The sequence below is a fragment of the Pseudorasbora parva genome, chromosome 5, assembly GCF_024679245.1.
Source record: "Pseudorasbora parva isolate DD20220531a chromosome 5, ASM2467924v1, whole genome shotgun sequence".
In the NCBI taxonomy this organism is placed as follows: domain Eukaryota; kingdom Metazoa; phylum Chordata; class Actinopteri; order Cypriniformes; family Gobionidae; genus Pseudorasbora; species Pseudorasbora parva.
This window is the reverse complement of record NC_090176.1, coordinates 52863342-52882914: the sequence shown is the minus strand read 5'-3', so window position 1 is coordinate 52882914 and position 19573 is coordinate 52863342. Positions and strand designations below refer to the sequence as shown.

General features: G+C 37.1%; 1 protein-coding gene across 4 annotated transcripts in view; it reads right to left on the bottom strand.

Moving 5' to 3' along the window:
* LOC137075770 (rho GTPase-activating protein 6) overlaps positions 1-19573 on the bottom strand; it is a 58086-nt gene that overhangs the window by 30643 nt on the left and 7870 nt on the right. For 3 of the 4 annotated variants that reach the window (XR_010905103.1, XM_067444717.1, XM_067444720.1), the window contains exons 2-3: positions 765-924; positions 598-666 (exon numbers count right to left, since the gene is read on the bottom strand). Coding sequence is in view for 3 of the 4 variants with exons in the window: in XM_067444717.1 (XP_067300818.1) it covers positions 598-666; positions 765-924 (229 nt within the window). In the remaining variant the exon portion in view is untranslated. Of the gene's footprint in view, positions 1-597; positions 667-764; positions 925-5673; positions 5808-19573 lie in introns of those variants that run through there. The other variant, XM_067444719.1, reaches the window with a different exon arrangement.

The following is a 19573-nucleotide window of genomic DNA, read 5'->3' as shown; positions in this document are numbered from 1 at the left end:
TTTGGGAGCGTTTAGGGCTCGTTTTGGTTTCGATTTGGGCTCGTTTTGGGCATGTTTTGGGCTCGTTTGGTTTTGATTTGGGCTCGTTTTGGGCATGTTTTGGGCTCGTTTGGTTTTGATTTGGGCTCGTTTTGGGCATGTTTTGGGCTCGATTTTGCTCGTTTTGGTTTCGAGTTGGACTCGTTTTGGGTTTGATTTGGCCATGTTTTGGGCTCAATTTGGGCATGTTTTGGGCATGTTTTGTTGTGAAAAACTGGCAACTGCTGCTGACGGTCACGTCCTTCTGTATGACCATTCACCAATTCAAGGCAGCATTTAAAAACTGTTAATATAAATCACCAAACATGCAATGTATTTGCTTGTTTTCACTTGAGGAATGACCACAGTGCTGACATGGTCTTATCGCTAAAGCACTCCTCGCACGATCAGTTATCTCAGGTACATATCAACACGCTATCACATCAGCAAGGCATATCGGCATAATTTCTTCATATGGTGATTTTTAGATTTCAAGTGTTTATCGGTCGATTCAGATGTGCATCCCTACTGAAAACTTGTAGCAATCAACCATGCAGGTTTATAAACCAGAGTACAGACCTTTGTCTCTCTTTTCCTTTGATAAAGAATCCAGCTTTCTCCTGAGCGACTTTTTCCGCTTGTGTCCATCTGGAAAACACACAAAACATTAGAGATACAACAGAAAACAACTGCGAACCTTTTAGACTATCAAACAATACGTCTCTTTATTCCGGCGATGTGTGTACCTTTAGGGATAGTGATCTGGCATCCCAAATCAAAGTCTTTCATCAGCCTGACCAGAGCCACTTCCTGCAGCCGGACTCGCTCCAGCTCGGATAAACTCTGGATGGGAACGGACTGCATGTCGAAGTTATGACCGCTTGCTTTCTTACAGCTAAAATCTCCCTACAAAACACGCAAAACAAGAAAAGAAAAAAAGACATTCTGTAACTTGTTTTTCAGGAGTTGGCCCCTTAGTTCCAGTGAAAGGAACTCTTAATACTTCAAGACATTTTGGACAATTTCATGCTCTCATCTTTGTGGGATCAGTTTGTGGACGGCCCCTTCCTGTCCCAGCATGACTGCGCTCCAGTGCACAAAGCGTCGGTCCATAAAGACATGGATGAGGAGTTTGGTGTGGAGGAACTGGACTGGCCTGCACAGAGTCCTGAGCTCAACCTGATAGAACAGCTTTGGGATGAATTAGAGCGGAGACTGAGAGCCAGGCCTTCTCGTCCAACATCAGTGCCTGACCTCACAAATGAGCTTCTAGAAGAATGGGCAAAAATCCCCATAAACACACTCCTAAACCTTGAGGAAAGCCTTCCCAGAAGAGCTGGAGCTGTTAGAGAGGGTGGGCCGACTCCAGATTAAACCCCACGGGTTAACAATGTGATGGCATTAAAACTCAGGTGCATGGCGTCCCAAAACTTTTGGCAATATAGTGTATAAGGCATATTTGTTCTTGCTTTAAGCACAAACTCGCTTCATTTTTTTGCATTTTTCAGAATGGGTAAGAACCCAGTTTGCACTCAAGACATGCAATACATCACAAATGGAGAATGTGTCAATATTTTAGTTGAGCTAGTTTAACATCCATCATATCCTCGCCCCAGGGGAAAACTGGACAGGTAAGATGTTACGTGACGCACATGCTGACATTTCAGTGACCTTGATGTATTAGTTACACCAGTTCAGAAGAGTGTGTTTTGTTTGGTGAGCTGGAGTAGGCAAGTTAGGGCGTGGAAACATTTAACTAACTCTTTCACTAGTTAGTTTGTCGTTTTCTTTGGCGCTTTCTTCTCCTGTGGGTTTATTATTTTGTATTTGATTCCTTCTGTAAATATACACACACCTGCAGGATTATTAGGAGCACACACTAATACTGTGTTTGACCCTTTCTCCTCCAGAACTGCCTTAAATCTCCGTGGCGTTGATCAACAAGCTGCTGAAAGCATTCTTTAGAAATGTCGGCCCATATTGATAGGAGAGCATCTTGCAGTTGATGGAGATTTGTGGGATGCACATCCAGGGCACGAAGCTCCCGTTCCACCACATCCCAAAGATGCTCTATTGGGTTGAGATCTGGGGACTGTGGCGGCCATTTTAGTTCAGTCAACTCATTGTCATGTTCAGGAAACCAATTTGAAATGATTTGAGCTTTGTGACATGGTGCATTATCCTGCTGGAAGTAGCCATCAGAAGATGGGGACATGGTGGTCATAAAGGGATGGACATGGTCAGAAACAATGCTCAGGTAGGCCGTGGCATTTAAACGATGCCCAGGGTGGATGCTGCACATTGGGGGTGGTTTGAGTTTCAATGTAAAAGCAGTTTAAACAATGAGTTTTCAATGTTTCAAATATTTTCCATTCATGATCCAAGTGGTTACATGCCTTGAACCCCGATAAATGCTGCTCGCAGCTACATTTAATATTATTACTGTTACCTCACGCTTTTCCTTAGAATTGTACAATAAACTACCTTTAATGGCAGTTCTGTGTAACGTTTGCACATGAATAAACTGTTGCCTATTATTCACCAAAAATTGAAGCTCAAATGGTATATAATTGGTCAATATTAAGGACAGTTAGCAGGTTAATAAAGCAGAACCATATTTATAGCAAAATATTCAGATATATGCAAATATTTTGAAGACTTTATCATAAGGCTGCACGATTATGACAAAAATCACAATTGTCGATTATTCCCCTGAAATTGTAATTGCGATTGTAAATTACGATTATCACAATTTACATTGAATGATGTTTTGAATAGCTTTATGCCATTGTTTGAAGCGACTGCATGCCATATTGTTATACCAGAATAAACAAGCTGAAAACACTCTTCCTGAAAAACGTATTGATTTTAATAAAAAAAAGTTAAACATGCATGGTATTATAATATTATACAAACAATAAAAATAAAACAATGGAGGAAAAAACTTGTAGAAAGGAAGAAAAAAAGCATTAAGCACACAGAATAATATATGTGGACTTTTTTTGTAATTGCAATTACATTTTATTGAACGATTACATAATTGAGGCATCCGTAATTGTAATCAAGATTACAAATTGGATCGATTGTGCAGCCCTACTTTATCAAGTCATGTGTTGTTTCACAAGAGTGAACTCTCAATGATCGGAACATCTCTCTTTCGGATTTGGTAAACAAATATGTTTTCTACAGCAGCAAAATATCCTCACTGAACATGTTTCTCTATGGGGAACGAATGGGAACTCTTCTTCCGGATATCCTTCTGGGTTTATATTGGGAGGCCAGAGATATATCCATCTTTACATTCCCTCAGAATAACCCCAGGTTTCTGCGAACAGGCAGCGACAAGCACTGAGGAACTCTTGGCATCTCAGAAGACTTTCTGATTATTGTGAAATCAAACCCAGACACTCATGTTTTGTTGGTTTTCAGAGAAATTTTCAGAGAAATGTTTACATATTTTAAGTTATATTTTTTGGTTGCATTTGTGAGTTATTAAAATGTAACTGGCTGTATAAAATAGGCAATTAATATCACAATATCGATATATTAGTAGATTTTATTAGTAGAACTATTAAGATTTTGTTTAAAACTAACCAAAATGAACAATAGTTTGTTTATAATCCCTGCACAGGAGAGAGTTGTTTCCAAGCAAAAGGAAACTATACTGATATCCACATCAGCTATCGGCCAAAATGAGCTGAAAAAATAAAAATAAATAAATAAGCAAAAATCAAATATTGTGCATCTCTATTTCAAATGCAATTTGTTAAGTACAAATCCGTTTCGAAACAAGTTGGGATACTGTACAAATTGTGAATAAAAAAGGAATGCAATAATTTACAATCTCATAAACTTATATTTTATTCACAATAGAATATAGATAACATATCAAGAGTTGAAAGGGAGACATTTTAAAATATCTTGCCAAATATCGGCTCATTTTGGATTTCATGAGAGCTACACATTCCAAAAAAGTTGGGACTGGCGCAATAAGATGCAAGAAAAGTTAAATGTACACATAAGGAACAGCTGGAGGACCAATTTACAACTTATTAGGTCAATTGGCAACATGATTGGGTATAAAAAGAGCCTCTCGGAGTGGCAGTGTCTCTCAGAAGGCAAGATGGGCAGAGGATCACCAATTCCCCCAATGCTGCGGCGGACAATAGTGGAGCGATATCAGAAAGGAGTTTCTCAGAGAAACACTGCACAGAGTTTGAAGTTATCATCACCTACAGCGCATAATATCATCCAAAGATTCAGACAATCTGGAACAATCTCTGTGCGTAAGGGTCAAGGGTCAAAACCAAACTGGATGCCCGTGATCTTCAGCCCTGTAATGGACATCACAACATGGGCTCAGGAATACTTCCAGAAAACATTGGAGAACACAATCCACCGCGCCATTCACCGTCGCCGGCTAAAACTCTACAGGTCAAAGAAGAAGCCATATCTAAACATGATCCAGAAGCGCAGGCGTTTCCTCTGGGCCAAGGCTCATTTAAAATGGACGGTGGCAAAGTGGAAAACTGTTCTGGGGTCAGACGACTCAACATTTGAAGTTCTGTTTGGAAAACTGGGACGCCATCCGGACTAAAAAGGACAAGGACAACCCAAGCTGTTCTCAGCGCTCAGTTCAGAAGCTGATCTCTGATGGTCTGGGGTTCATGAGTGTGTGTGGCATGGGCAGCTTACACATCTGGAAAGGCCATCAATGCTGAAAGGTCTATCCAAGTTCTAGAGCAACATCTGCTCCATCCAGACGATCCCTCTTTCAGGGAAGACCTTGCATTCTCCAACATGACAATGCCAGAGCACACACTGCATCAATTACAGCATCATGGCTGTGTAGAAGAAGGATCCGGCACTGAAATGGCCAGCCTGCAGTCCAGATCTCTCACCATTAGAAAACATTTGGCGCATCATAAAGAGGAAGATGCGATAAAGAAGACCTAAGACAGTTGAGCAGCTAGAAGCCTGAATTAGACCAGAATGGGACAACATTCCTATTCCTAAACTTGAGCAGCTCGTCTCCTCAGTCCCCAGACGTTTGCAGACTGATATAAAAAGAAGAGGGGATGACACACAGCGGGAAACATGGCCACGGCACAACTTTTGTGAGATGTGTTGATGCCATGAAATTTAAAATCAACTTACTTTTCCCTTAAAATGATAATTTTTCTCAGTTTAAACATTTGATATGTCATCTATGCTGTATTATGAATAAAATATTGAAACTTCCACATCATTGCATTCTGTTTTTATTCACAATTAGATGTCAATTAGGAATGGGACAATTACCAGTTTCACGATAAACTACTGACGGTTAGTATTATTATTTAATTATCATTAAAACAGTGTCGCTGAAATTGGGGGAAACATTTAAAATCTGACCATCAGACTCTGTTGTATTGTGAACGCAAGGCATGTTAACTTTGACCTCAAAACCGAAACTACGTCTGGGAAATAATTGGACACAAAACGTTGAGGAGTTTAAATATTTGATCTCACGCACTTGAAAATACCGCGAAGCTTCCGTGAAGAAAACTTGCAGCAAGGCTTTGAGCCAAAGACGAACAAACAAGTTCATTGTCAACAGATTATTTTTACCACATGAATAATTACAGGGACATATTGAATTGAGATTAATCTTACCCGTTTATATACAATCGTCCAGACAGGATGATCACAACATTACAGCAGTTTTAATAATAAAGTCCTCTGATTCCATTTTCAACACAATCAGAAACGGAGACGCAAGAGCGAGATGCATTAACGAAAGGAGAGCGTGTCCGTTGTGATGCATGGATGTGTGTGTGTGTGTGTGTGTGTCGTGTTATAATGCGTTGCTATTGGCAACGGCCATTATAAGGAAGGAAATGCTCCAGAATAGACTCTCTTAACGTGCACAAAAGCTGCTTGATTTATTTGTTGATTTTCACCTATAAAACTTGTTGAAATGTTTTCAGCGTGTGCATCAGTTCTTTTTGAACACATCTCATTTTAACAAAACAGTAATATTGATAATTGCGATTATTGGTCAATATAATCAGGAAATGAAATGTTCATACTGTCCCACCCCTGTTTTAGTGTCAAAGTGTAAGTAATTGTGTGTGTGACCTTCTGGAACACGACCATGTATATAAAAAAAAACAATAGTGATGCCTTGAAGCTCCACTAATTACACACACAAGTTTGTTTTTGTAAAATGTGGGGACATTGTACAAACCATTCATTCTATCTCCCTACACTGCCTCTAAACCTACCCATCACACACACACACACACACACACACACACACACACACACACACACACACACACACACACAGTTTTAACTCTATCGTCCAGTAAGGAAGGAAGCAGCCGCTGCAGGCAGATATACTGGAGCCCTGATTAACCAGCCTCAGATTATTCTTCCTTTGATCCGTGTTGAAGTGGAAACTGTCATATGAGTCCAAAGAGGCTTACAGTCGAGCCACAACCCAACGTTCAGGAACCAACTGACCCATTTCAGGTGAACTTCGTGACATTCATGGATGATCCGTTCCTTTAAAAACAGAAGTTATGCATGACGTCATTTTGGAGCTTCTGAAGAATCTTCATGCGGCTCTTTTTACACTGCAAAAAAATGCTTTTCTTAATTCTTACATAAAGAAGTTTTTACTAGACAAGCAAAAGTAATTGTCTTGTTTTGGGGAAAATAACTCAAAATGAAGAGAGTTTTTGCTTAAAATAAGATAAATAATCTGCCAATGGGGTGAGAAAAATAATCTTGTTTTCTGTTTGAATTAAGATTATTTTTCTCACCCCATTGGCAGATTATTTATCTTATTTTAAGCAAAAACTCTCTTTATTTAGAGCTATTTTTCCCAAACAAGACCATACTTTTTACTTGTCTAGTAAATGTTTCTTAATGTAAGAATTTTTAGATGTTTGGAGTAGAAACAAGACAAAAATACTGAGTAAGAAGAGCATTTTTTTCGTGTAGGGCTCATATAACGCTGCTTTGATAATTTCCTCTTTCACTGCAGCTCTCGGCTCCTATCACTAAATAAACAGCCCCATTATGAGTGACTGTGAAGCACGGAGCTTTATTTTTCTGCCATCTTTTGTCACTTCGCATGTCTAACATTCACAGAGCATTTCCTTCCCAGCTGCAGAAGGTCAACACTCACATAATCCAGATGAAATCACACATTCATATTCACACGAGCAAAGACATTCAATGCGTGCTCTCAACTGAGATCAATAATATAATCATCTTTTTATCATTCAATTTATTCTACTTAGTAAATTATATAGCCCCTTACAGTGAAAACTCTCTTACAAAACAGTTGCGTTCCTCCGATAAATTCTGCTTTCTAATTCTATAGTTCCTGAGAATTTTTTTGTTTTGCGTTCTATCGCAGACGATTTTATCCAAAATTACTTAAAAGAGAGGAATTGGTCAAAGAGCCAACAATATTTGTAACAAACAATGCCAGGTTTATTAGATGAAGAAGTGGAAATACAGAGGAGTTCTTTTCTAAGTGCATTGGTTTCAAGGACGTGGGCGAAAGCACTGAAATTACTTTCCCCCCGCCTGTGAGTGAACGCAAAGTTTCTTGGGAACGCAAAAGTTTCACAAATTAAAAGCCAAAGTTTCACAAATTAAAAGCCAAAGTTTTACAAATTAAAAAGACAAAGTTTTACAAATTAAAAGCCAAAGTTTTACAAATTAAAAAGACAAAGTTTTACAAATTAAAAGCCAAAGTTTTACAAATTAAAAGCTGAAGTTTTGTGAGTGAACGCAAAGTTTCTTGGGAACGCAAAAGTTTTACAAATTAAAAGCCGAAGTTTTACAAATTAAAAAGACAAAGTTTTACAAATTAAAAGCCAAAGTTTTACAAATTAAAAGCTGAAGTTTTGTGAACGAACGCAAAGTTTCTTGGGAACGCAAAAGTTTTACAAATTAAAAGCCGAAGTTTTACAAATTAAAAGCCTTAGTTTTGTGAATAAACGCAAAGTTTTTTGAGAACGCAAAAGTTTGACAAATTAAAAGACAAAGTTTTACAAAGTAAAAGCCAAAGTGTTTTGAGTGAACACAATGTTTCTTGGAGAACGCAAAAGTTTGACAAATTAAAAGCTGAAGTTTTACAAATTAAAAGCCAAAGTTTTACAAATTAAAAGCTGAAGTTTTACAAATTAAAAGCCAAAGTTTTACAAATTAAAAGCTGAAGTTTTGTGAACGAGCGCAAAGTTTTTTGAGAACGCAAAAGTTTTACAAATTAAAAGCCAAAGTTTTACAAATTAAAAGACAAAGTTTTACAAATTAAAAGCTTAAGTTTCGTGAATGAACGCAAAGTTTCTTGGGAACGCAAAAGTTTCACAAATTAAAAGCTGAAGTTTTACAAATTAAAAGCCAAAGTTTTACAAATTAAAAAGACAAAGTTTTACAAATTAAAAGCCAAAGTTTTACAAATTAAAAAGACAAAGTTTTACAAATTAAAAGCCAAAGTTTTACAAATTAAAAAGACAAAGTTTTACAAATTAAAAGCCAAAGTTTTACAAATTAAAAAGACAAAGTTTTACAAATTAAAAGCCAAAGTTTTGTGAACGAACGCAAAGTTCTTTGGAGAATGTTTCTTGGAGAACGCAAAAGTTTTACAAATTAAAAGCCAAAGTTTTACAAATTAAAGGCCAAAATTTTACAAATTAAAAGCCAAAGTTTTACAAATTAAAAGCCAAAGTTTTAAAAACTAAAGGCCAAAGTTTTACAAATTAAAAGCCAACGTTTTACAAATTAAAAGCCAAAGTTTTACAAATTAAAGGCCAAAGTTTTACAAATTAAAAGCCAAAGTTTTACAAATTAAAAGCCAAAGTTTTACAAATTAAAAGCCAAAGTTTTACAAATTAAAAGCCAAAGTTTTAAAAACTAAAGGCCAAAGTTTTACAAATTAAAAGCCAAAGTTTTACAAATTAAAAGCTGAAGTTTTACAAATTAAAAGCCAAAGTTTTACAAATTAAAAGCCAAAGTTTTAAAAACTAAAGGCCAAAGTTTTACAAATTAAAAGCCAAAGTTTTACAAATTAAAGGCCAAAGTTTTAAAAACTAAAAGCCAAAGTTTTAAAAATTAAAAGCCAAAGTTTTACAAATTAAAAGCCAAAGTTTTGTGATCAAAGGCAAAGTTTCTTGGGAACGCAAAAGTTTCACAAATTTAAAGCAAAAGTTTTACAAATTAAAAACCAAAGTTTTGTGAGCGAACGCAGTTTCTCAGGAAATTCAAACGTTTTACAAAATAAAAGCCAGTATTTCTGAACCATCACCATGTCCCCGTGTATTAAATACCTCCTTGCGTCGAACCGTTCATTCCAAAAGCGTCACAGCCACATCAGCTTCCAGCTTCTGGAAAGCCGTTCCTTTAGTTGTTGAATCCTGGCTGCAGAGATTTGGTGAGGTCGGCCATTGACGTCAGGTGATAACGGAGTCTAGATCTGAGTGCAAATCCTTCCACACCAGACTAAATAAATCACTCTCTACGAGCCTCGCTTTGCTTTCAGAAGCTACAGACAAATACCCTAAAGCAATGCACCACTCCACGTCTGTTTAGAAGGAGTTGCACCATCTCAGAGTTCTTCTGACTCATGTCATATGAATGAAAAATGTCATCAGGACATTAAATAATGGCATTCTTTCTTAAGTACTACACTACACACCCCACTATCATCAGCTCTTCTTCATTCTCTGACATAAACTCTCTGCTCTTCCAGACAGCAGAGGAGAAAACCGTCCCCTAATCTAAAAGACTTGTAGAATGGTGATGTTTTGTTGCTAAACTTACCATTAAGCCTCGCTCATTAGCATGATAGGTGAGCATATGAACAGCCGTCCAACAAGAGATACTTCAGGGTCCATCAAATAAGCATCACATTTGTGTCTGATGGTAATTTCAGGCCCAGCTGCTCGCCATCTCATTGGTATTCATAAGTATTCAATCATAAAATCTGCTTCGAACGCACACACGTTTCCTGTGTTTGGCATGATAGACACCAATGTTGTACAGTAGCAGATGGACAGCTTCTGCACCGCAAAAACTGCTCTTCTTACTCAGTCAGGTTTCCAGTCTAAATCTCAAACGATTCTTAAATCAAGATGCATTTACTAGATCAGTAAAACAACATAAGGTATTTTTTTCTTGTTTTGTTGAAAATAAAATCAAAATGAAGAGAGTTTTTGCTTAAAACAGGCAATGATGAAAAATAATCTTGATTGAAATATGTTTTCTTCTTTCCCAAACAGAATAAGATTATTTTTCTCGCCCCATTGGCAGATCATTTTGCCTGTTTTAAGCAAAAACTCCCTTCATTTAGATATTTTCCCCCAGAAAACAAGCAAAAATATATAATTTTACTGAGCTAGTAAATGCATCTCGATTTAAGAATATTTAGATATTTGGACTGGAAACTAGAAAAAAATACTAAATAAAAACAACATTTTTGCCCCGCCTCATATTATATTTCTACAAAAGTGTTTTACGAATGAACGCAAAAGTTTTACAAATTAAAAGCCGAAGTTTTGTGAGCGAACGCAAAGTTTCTTGGGAACGCAAAAGTTTTACAAATTAAAGGCCTAAGTTTTACAAATTAAAAGCCGAAGTTTTACAAATTAAAAGCTGAAGTTTTACAAATTAAAAGCCGAAGTTTTATGAGCGAACGCAAAGTTTCTTGGGAAACGCAAAAGTTTTACAAATTAAAAGCCGAAGTTTTACAAATTAAAAGCCAAAGTTTTACAAATTAAAGCCGAAGTTTTACAAATTAAAAGCTGAAGTTTTACAAATTAAAAGCATAAGTTTTGTGAGCAAATGCAAAGTTTCTTGGGAAACGCAAACGTTTTACAAATTAAAAGCCAAAGTTATGAAGACATAGCCAAAATATTTAGATATTTGGACTGGAAACTAGAAAAAAATGCTCTTCTTATTTCGTATTTTTTTCTTGTTTCCAGTCCAAATATCTAAATATTCTTAAATCAAGATACATTTACTATATTAGTAAAACGATATAAAATATGTTAGCTTGTTTTCTGGGGGAAAATATCAAAATGAAGAGAGTTTTTGCTTAAAACAGGCAAAATGATCTGCCGATGGGGTGAGAAAAATAATCTTATTCCTGTTTGAAACAAGAAACAAGATTTCAATCAGAAATAAGATTATTTCGCCTGTTTTAAGCAAAAACTCACTTCGTTTAGATTTTATTTTCAACAAAACATGAAATATGTAGTTTTGCTGATCTAGTAAATGCATCTTGATTTAAGAATTGTTAGATATTTGAGACTGGAAACAAGACAAAAATACTAAATAAAGTAGAGCATTTTCATCAAATAAATTCCAAGTGTAAAATCCAGTGGGATGTGTTTAACTTTCTACACATTCACACTCATGAACTGAAAGGGAGCAAAATCTCCAATTCTTCAGGCAGTCTTTAAACAAAACAATACAAACAAAGGGCTCAGGGAGAGTTCAACTGTTCAGAAATCTCCCAAACAATCCGATAAAATAGCTTTGATGATGTAAGAGCGCAGTATATCACTTTATCTGTCAGAACCTCGCCTGGCACAAAGAAACAGGAAGATGTTGGTTTCAACATCACTATATTAATCACAGAGTCATTTCGGACGCACCTCTTCCTCCGGCCTGTTTCGACTCTTTCCAACCGGCGTCAGAAGGAAACTGCTGTGGGAAAAACTCAGCATTCAAACAAACTTCTTTTGTTGGCCGTACTGCATTGTTGAACCAGTTAACAATGAATTCACTGCAAAAAATGCTCCTCTTCCTTAGTACTTTTGTCTTGTTTCTAGTCCAAACATCTAACAATTCTTACATTAGGAAACATTTACTAGACAAGCAAAAGTAATTGTCTTGTTTTGGGGAAAATAACTCAAAATGAAGAGAGTTTTTGCTTAAAATAAGATAAATAATCTGCCAATGGGGTGAGAAAAATAATCTTGTTTTCTGTTTGAGTTAAGATTATTTTTCTCACCCCATTGGCAGATTATTTAGGACTAGATAGTTCTAGTTTGGACTAGAAACAAGACAAAAATACTGATGTATACTTTCATATACTCAATTGATATATGAAACTGGAAAAGCTTGATAAAGCCAAATAGCATGTCATGCAAAACACAATACTTTGCAAAAAGAAACTGATGCTTGCGAGTGAAGCAAAAGTCACCACAGAGATGATCATGTGCTGCCACAAACAGAAGTAAAACTCGCTTATAGACCTGATATAGTCCGACTATGAGAACCCACATCTAGCCAAAATAACCTTGCATTTGGTTACACGTCGTTTCTGCCCAAATAACTTTCGAGATGTATAATATCCCATCATGTAAGCAAAGTCAACACTGATTATAATGTGTTTGGTTTAATTTCTTTGACATGTTGATGTCTAGTCTATTCTTGAGATAATCAATTTTCACTGACAGACCAAATATTGCCTCGCTTATTAGGCGTCTTTTAAATGTAAAATTGCTTACTAGGATATAACATACATTTGTGCCTCACACACCCATGGAACATCTACTATAATGAAATGAAATGTTTATCATTTATATGTTGGTTTGAAATTTTAATCAGACCACTTGTCTTCTTTTAAATGTCTGTCAATTGAGAAAAAGGCTTTTTGCCCCCAGATTGGACCGTAGTTACAAAATCTACCAGCAGGGGTAAACCAGAGCGTGTTAATCAACTAAACTTTGACCCCTTTGGTTAACATGTTAACTAGCCACGAAGTGGTAGGCCACTTAAAATCACAGAGCGGAGTCAGCACACGAAGACGTGTTCTCCGAGCGACCAATCACGCTTCAGTCTGACAATCCCATGGACGAGTCTGGGTTTGGCCGTCGCCAGGAGAACGGGACTCGCCTGACTGCATTGTGCCGAGTGTAAAGTTTGGTGGAGGGGGGATTATGGTGTGGGGTTGTTTTTCAGGGGTTGGCCCCTTAGTTCCAGTGAAAGGAACTCTTAATGCTTCACCAAGACATTTTGGACCATTTTATGCTCTCAGCTTTGTGGGATCAGTTTGTGGACGGCCCCTTCCTGTCCCAGCATGACTGCGCTCCAGTGCACAAAGCGTCGCTCCATAAAGACATGGATGAGGAGTTTGGTGTGGAGGAACTGGACTGGCCTGCACAGAGTCCTGAGCTCAACCCGATAGAACAGCTTTGGGATGAATTAGAGCGGAGACTGAGAGCCAGGCCTTCTCGTCCAACATCAGTGCCTGACCTCACAAATGAGCTTCTAGAAGAATGGGCAAAAATCCCCATAAACACACTCCTAAACCTTGAGGAAAGCCTTCCCAGAAGAGCTGGAGCTGTTAGAGAGGGTGGGCCGACTCCAGATTAAACCCCACGGGTTAACAATGGGGAGATCATGTGTGTGAAGGCGGCACAACACTTCTGGCGATATAGTGTTTGTTAGGTTTGTATTTCAAATGTGTTTTAAATGAACAGATCACAAATGAACATGCATGCATTTGGCAGCTGCTTTTATCCAAAACAACTTAAAATTATATTCAAGCTACATTTTTTATCAGTTCTTGCTTTCCTTGTGAATCGAATCCATGGCACCATGTTGGGCTTTCTTTGCATGAAATGCATGTTAATACTAGATGTAAACAGGGCCACAAATCTCCAGTATGTCATTGACGTGTTGCATATACAGTGTATGTGTGTGTGTGTGTGTGTGTGTGTGTTCCTTGTATGGCAATAGTTGTGAGGGCACAAATGTCCTCACTTATAAAGTAAAACATGAAAACAACTCACTAGTTTGACATTGGACTGGTCCTCACTGGTTAAAAAGGCTTATAAATCGGCCAAAACATGTTTTTATTTAAATCTGTTGTTTTGCAGATGTTTCTGGGATGGGGAGGTTTAGGGTGTGTGTGTGTGTGTGTGTGTGTGTGTGTGTGTGTGTGTGTGTGTGTGTGTGTGTGTGTGTGTGTGTGTGTGTGTGATGGGTAGGTTTAAGGATAGGGGTTGTGAAAGGGGATAGAAAATATCATTAACCTGATATAAAATCAATGGAAGTCTATCTAATGTCCTCACTAATATAGTGAAACAAACGTGTGTGTGTGTGTGTGTGTGTGTGTGTGTGTGTGTGTGTGTGTGTGTGTGTGATGGGTAGGTTTAAGGATAGGGGTTGTGAAAGGGGATAGAAAATATCATTAACCTGATATAAAATCAATGGAAGTCTATCTAATGTCCTCACTAATATAGTGAAACAAACGTGTGTGTGTGTGTGTGTGTGTGTGTGTGTGATGGGTAGGTTTAAGGATAGGGGTTGTGAAAGGGGATAGAAAATATCATTAACCTGATATAAAATCAATGGAAGTCTATCTAATGTCCTCACTAATATAGTGAAACAAACGTGTGTGTGTGTGTGTGTGTGTGTGTGTGTGTGTGTGTGTGTTGCTGGAAGATATGAAAAGGTTGAAGGTTATGGCAAAACCGACAGCTTTAATCTAGTCAAAAAATCTCAAAAAGGTCCAGAGGATGAGTTTTTTCCCATCAATCATTCTGGAAAATCCCGACTTTGGGGATCGGAGATGCTTATCGCATGTTGCAACTGTACTCGTCTGGAAGAGATGCAATAATCTAAACCATCTTTCTGAAAACATTGAGCCCCTCATGGGCTAAAGCGAGACATGCCCCACTTTCACTGATCTGTGAACCAACCACATATTCGGCAATGCTCCTCAATGTAAAACTCCTGTTATCTGCATTCCACAGAGCTGAATCACGGTAACTTGTCAACTTCGCAATCGACTTCCATAAAGTGATGCATTCTTAAGAGAAACATGATATTCCCTGAGGAACTTGTTGACTTCAGATATTGCCTAATTTTAGATGTTTCTGATGCAACTCTCCAGAAGTTTTAAAGACCACTGCAAAGTTGAAGATTCATAAAACTGTTGAACATGAAAGAAGACCTTAAAAAGACCCTCAAGTGCTGTTGTGCTGCGCTGACGGTCTCCAGTGGGAAGAAATATTTGCCTGGATTGCGCTGCCAAAAGATCAGGTCATGTTGCTCTGCTGTGAGAAATAGAAGCTTAGGCCGACTTCATGTAAACCAGATGTCACTTCACTGAAGAACTGCTCCTACACGCTTTCTTCAGTACAGCGGAGGACTATAAAAGAACAACGTGCCTACTGACCAAAAGTTCATTCGGTTCACTCGTTTTTAAATGAACGTGAGTGTAACCGTTCAACTAGAGTAAAGACTTTACGTTTCCATTGTTTGTTTTTGTTTTGTTATTCTACAGAAGTTCCCAATTAAACTCATTAAACATGACAGTAGAGATTGCACTGCAAAAATGCTTCTCTCACTCAGTATTTTTGTCGTGTTTCTACTCCAAACATCCAAAAATTCTACATTAAGAAACATTTACTAGACAAGCAAAAGTAATTGTCTTGTTTTGGGGAAAATAACTCTAAATGAAGAGAGTTTTTGCTTAAAATAAGATAAATAATCTGCCAATGGGGTGAGAAAAATAATCTTAATTCAAACAGAAAACAAGATTATTTATCTTATTTTAAGCAAAAACTCTCTTCATTTTGAGTTATTTTCCCCAAAACAAGACAATTACTTTTGCTTGTCTAGTAAATGTTTCTTAAATGTAAGAATTTTAAGATATTTTGACTCCAAAAATACTAATTAAGAAAAGCATTTTTTGCAGTGAGATCGGTCGAATTTTACAGAATATTTCATATTTTTGGAAGAAAATACATTGCGAGATGAACGAGTGTCTGTGAATATTAAACCGCAAAAAGAGCTTTTGAATATGAATCATAAATGTTGTGTGTTTCTGTGTGTGTGAACAAATGCTTCAGTTCTCTCACCCCCCACCCTACACCACACACACACACACACACACACACACACACACACACACACACACACACACACACACACACACACACACACACCCTAAACCTACCCTTCACAGGAAACATTCTGCATTTTTACTTTCTCAAAAAACTCATCTTTTATGATTTATAAGCATTTTGAAAAGTGGGGACCGCTGGCTGGTCCACAATGTAATATAAACAAGGGCACACACACACACACACACACGTATGCGTGACGCTCACGATGTTACGATGACAACATGAACTTCATCTCCAGAGCCGCTCTGAGAGTCACTTTATTCGCATTTTACCGTTTAGTTTGAGAAAAACTATTATATCATATACACACAGAAACTCAAGATCTTCACAGCAACCCGTAAAAATAAAAGTTTGGTTTAACTTGTGCCAGAAATATATTACTATTGCATAGTGCTATTGTATTACTATTAAACAGTAATGTATGTCTTAATGAAATAACACTACTACTAACAACAATACAATAATTATGAACTTTATTTAAGGAATAAATCACAACATTTTTCCTCCATGTTTTAAAGTATTGTTTTAAATCTTCATTTGATTACCAGAAAAACTAAAATACACACACACAAAAATCACAGGGGCCTATTATTGTAAACAAATTAATAATTTCCGTTCATTTAATATCTCTCTATTCTGTTGCATTCATTTATGCTGTTTGTTTATTTGTTCTCATTTTATAATGTTTTTGTATGAAAATAAAATTTTGCATTGCAGAAAAGTAGATTTTAGTTAGTATGGTATGCTGTCTATTATAGTTCTCTGGAAAAAAATGTTTATATCGGAAGGTCACACTTACGAGAAAGAAAAGAAAAAAAAACGGCCCAGAAAAGTGCAATCGGTGCATCTCTACATACCAGCTCATATTATAAGCCAGGTTTAAACATTAAGCATCGCACAAGAGCACAGATAAATGCAATTTGACCAAAAATGGGAATTTATTTAAAACCAGTTAAAAGCAACCCAATAAAAGCTGAACGTGGCCGTATCTTACGGAGATATATTACAGCACTTTTCCTCTAAATCTAAACATTGTTAAGCTCCAACGGATTCACTGAAACGAGGCCAATGGGAAGCAAATATACACAAGTAATCCTGTTGTGTCTGGCAATTCATTATTTGCCAGACACAACGATTATTTTGTCTGTGCAAATTGATCCAAATTGGGCCTGCATAAGACACCCATGGCACTTTTTTCCATTTGCTTTTAAGATTCATTGCAATGTTTTCATTGAGACAGGATAGCACGTGTATTTTTGTGGAGTTTAACGCATGCATTTGAGTTGAACGTGGCAAAAAAACAAACTCTGCCTTTTGCTGTCAGTTTCATTGGCCAAATAATAGAAAGAGCAGTGCTGTAAAAGACACAACGGGACTGCTTTATAGGAGGAGCTTTATAAACTCCAGATTCCTCAGAGCTTAGGTAACTGTTGCAAAAAGAGCTCCCCTTTGGACTGGCCAACACAAACATCGACAAATTTGGTGTTTTGGATCCTCAATATTGTAGTATGGCAACACTATGATAAAAAAATACATGCACACTGCACAAAATGCTTTTCTTACTTAGTATTTTTGTCTTGTTTCTAGTCCAAACATCTAAATATTCTTACATTAAGAAACATTTACTAGATTTACTAGAAGTAACAATGATTGTCGTGCTTTGGAGGAAAATAACTCAAAATGAAGAGAGTTTTTGCTTAAAATAAGATAAATAATCTGCCAATGGGGTGAGAAAAATAATCTAGTTTTTTGTTTGAATTAATATTATTTTGCTTACCCCATTGGCAGATTATTGCAAAAACTCAATTAATTTTGAGTTTTTTTCCCCCAAAACAAGACAATTTTTACTTATCTAGTAAATACTTCTTGTTTTAAGAATTTTTAGATGTTTGGACTATAAACAAGACAAAGATACTGAGTAAGAAGAGCATTTTTTGCAGTGAAGATGTGTTTATTGATTTGTCTCTGGTCATTTGTGCCTTTATAATGCAATCTAATCCTTGCAAATGAGCTTCAAAAGTCCTTTCGTAATGCCTTGGTATTTCCTGGCACTTTAGACATGTGTGGGATTAATGCCACGTTATTTTATCCAGAACATGCAACACATCTTGACAGCAGATTCCAGAATGTCCAGTTTAAACCTACTTTGTCTCAAATGGTTGAGTATTGGATTATTGTAATTTTTCTTTCTACTGCAAAAAAATGCTTCTTTTTTTTAACTTTTTGTCTGGTTTCGTCCAAACATCTAACAATTCTTAAAACAAGAAGTATTTACTAGACAATTAAAAATTATTGTCTTGTTTTGGGGGAAAATAACTCTAAATGAAGAGAGTTTTTGCTTAAAATAAGATAAATAATCTGCCAATGGGGTGAGAAAAATAATCTTAATTCATTACTGTTCTCACCCCATTGGCAGATTATTTATCTTATAAAGCAAAAACTATGTTCTTGAGTTATTTTTCCCAAAGCAAGACCATGTTTGCCTGTGTAGTAAATGTTTCTTAATGTAAGAATGTTTAGTGGACTAGAAACAAGACAAAATACTAAGTAAGAAAAGCATGTTTTTGCAGTAAAGGGTTGTGCATTGAATTAATGAATCTTTCTAGTATTTAGTGCCGAGTACAATGGTTTGAGGATGCTGCATTTATTAAAGTAAAGATCTGCGAATAAACCACTGAGAGAGTTCAATATCTTCAGTTGTCTTCAGGGTTTGTGTTTTATGTTTGTATTGGATTCTGCAGTGGACATTCCAGGAGACTTCCCTGCGGCTGGCAAGCTCATCCGTCTCCGTCTGAAGCAAGAGATCCTCCTTTCCACACTTTCTGCGTATCTGGTCTTCAATCAAGCAAACAGAGTTCGTGTCACGGCCCTCTTGGTCTCAGTCCACCGGCTTCCTTTAGCCGTCTGCATTGAATTCAAGGCTTTCAGGCTTCAGAACGGTCGCTGGAAGTGAACCGTGACACACTCCTACAGGTCTGCGTTTCTAAACCCAACCCTTTATGATCAGTAAACAAGTGTTACTGCCTCTACAAACCCTATTCCAAAAAAGTTGTACAAAATGTGAATAAAAACAGAATTGCAATGATGTGGAAGTTTTGAATTTCATTATTGCATTCAGAATACAACATAGATGACAGATCAAATGTTTAAACTGAGAAAAATTATAATTTTAAGGGAAAAATAAGTTGATTTTAAGTTTCACTCTTCTTTTTATAACCGTCTGCAAACGTCTGGGCACTGAGGAGACGAGCTGCTCAAGTTTAGGAATAGGAATGTTGTCCATTCTTGTCTAATTCAGGCTTCTAGCTGCTCAACTGTCTTAGGTCTTCTTTATCGCATCTTCCTCTTTATGATGCGCCAAATGTTTTCTAATGGTGAAAGATCTGGACTGCAGGCTGCACATTTTGATTCGTCTGACCCCAGAACAGTTTTCCACTTTGCCACAGTCCATTTTAAATGAGCCTTGGCCCAGAGCAAACGCCTGTGCTTCTGGATCATGTTTAGATACGGCTTCTTCTTTGACCTGTAGAGTTTTAGCCGGCGACGGCGAATGGCACGGTGGATTGTGTTCACCAATGTTTTCTGGAAGTATTCCTGAGCCCATGTTGTGATGTCCATTACAGTAGCAT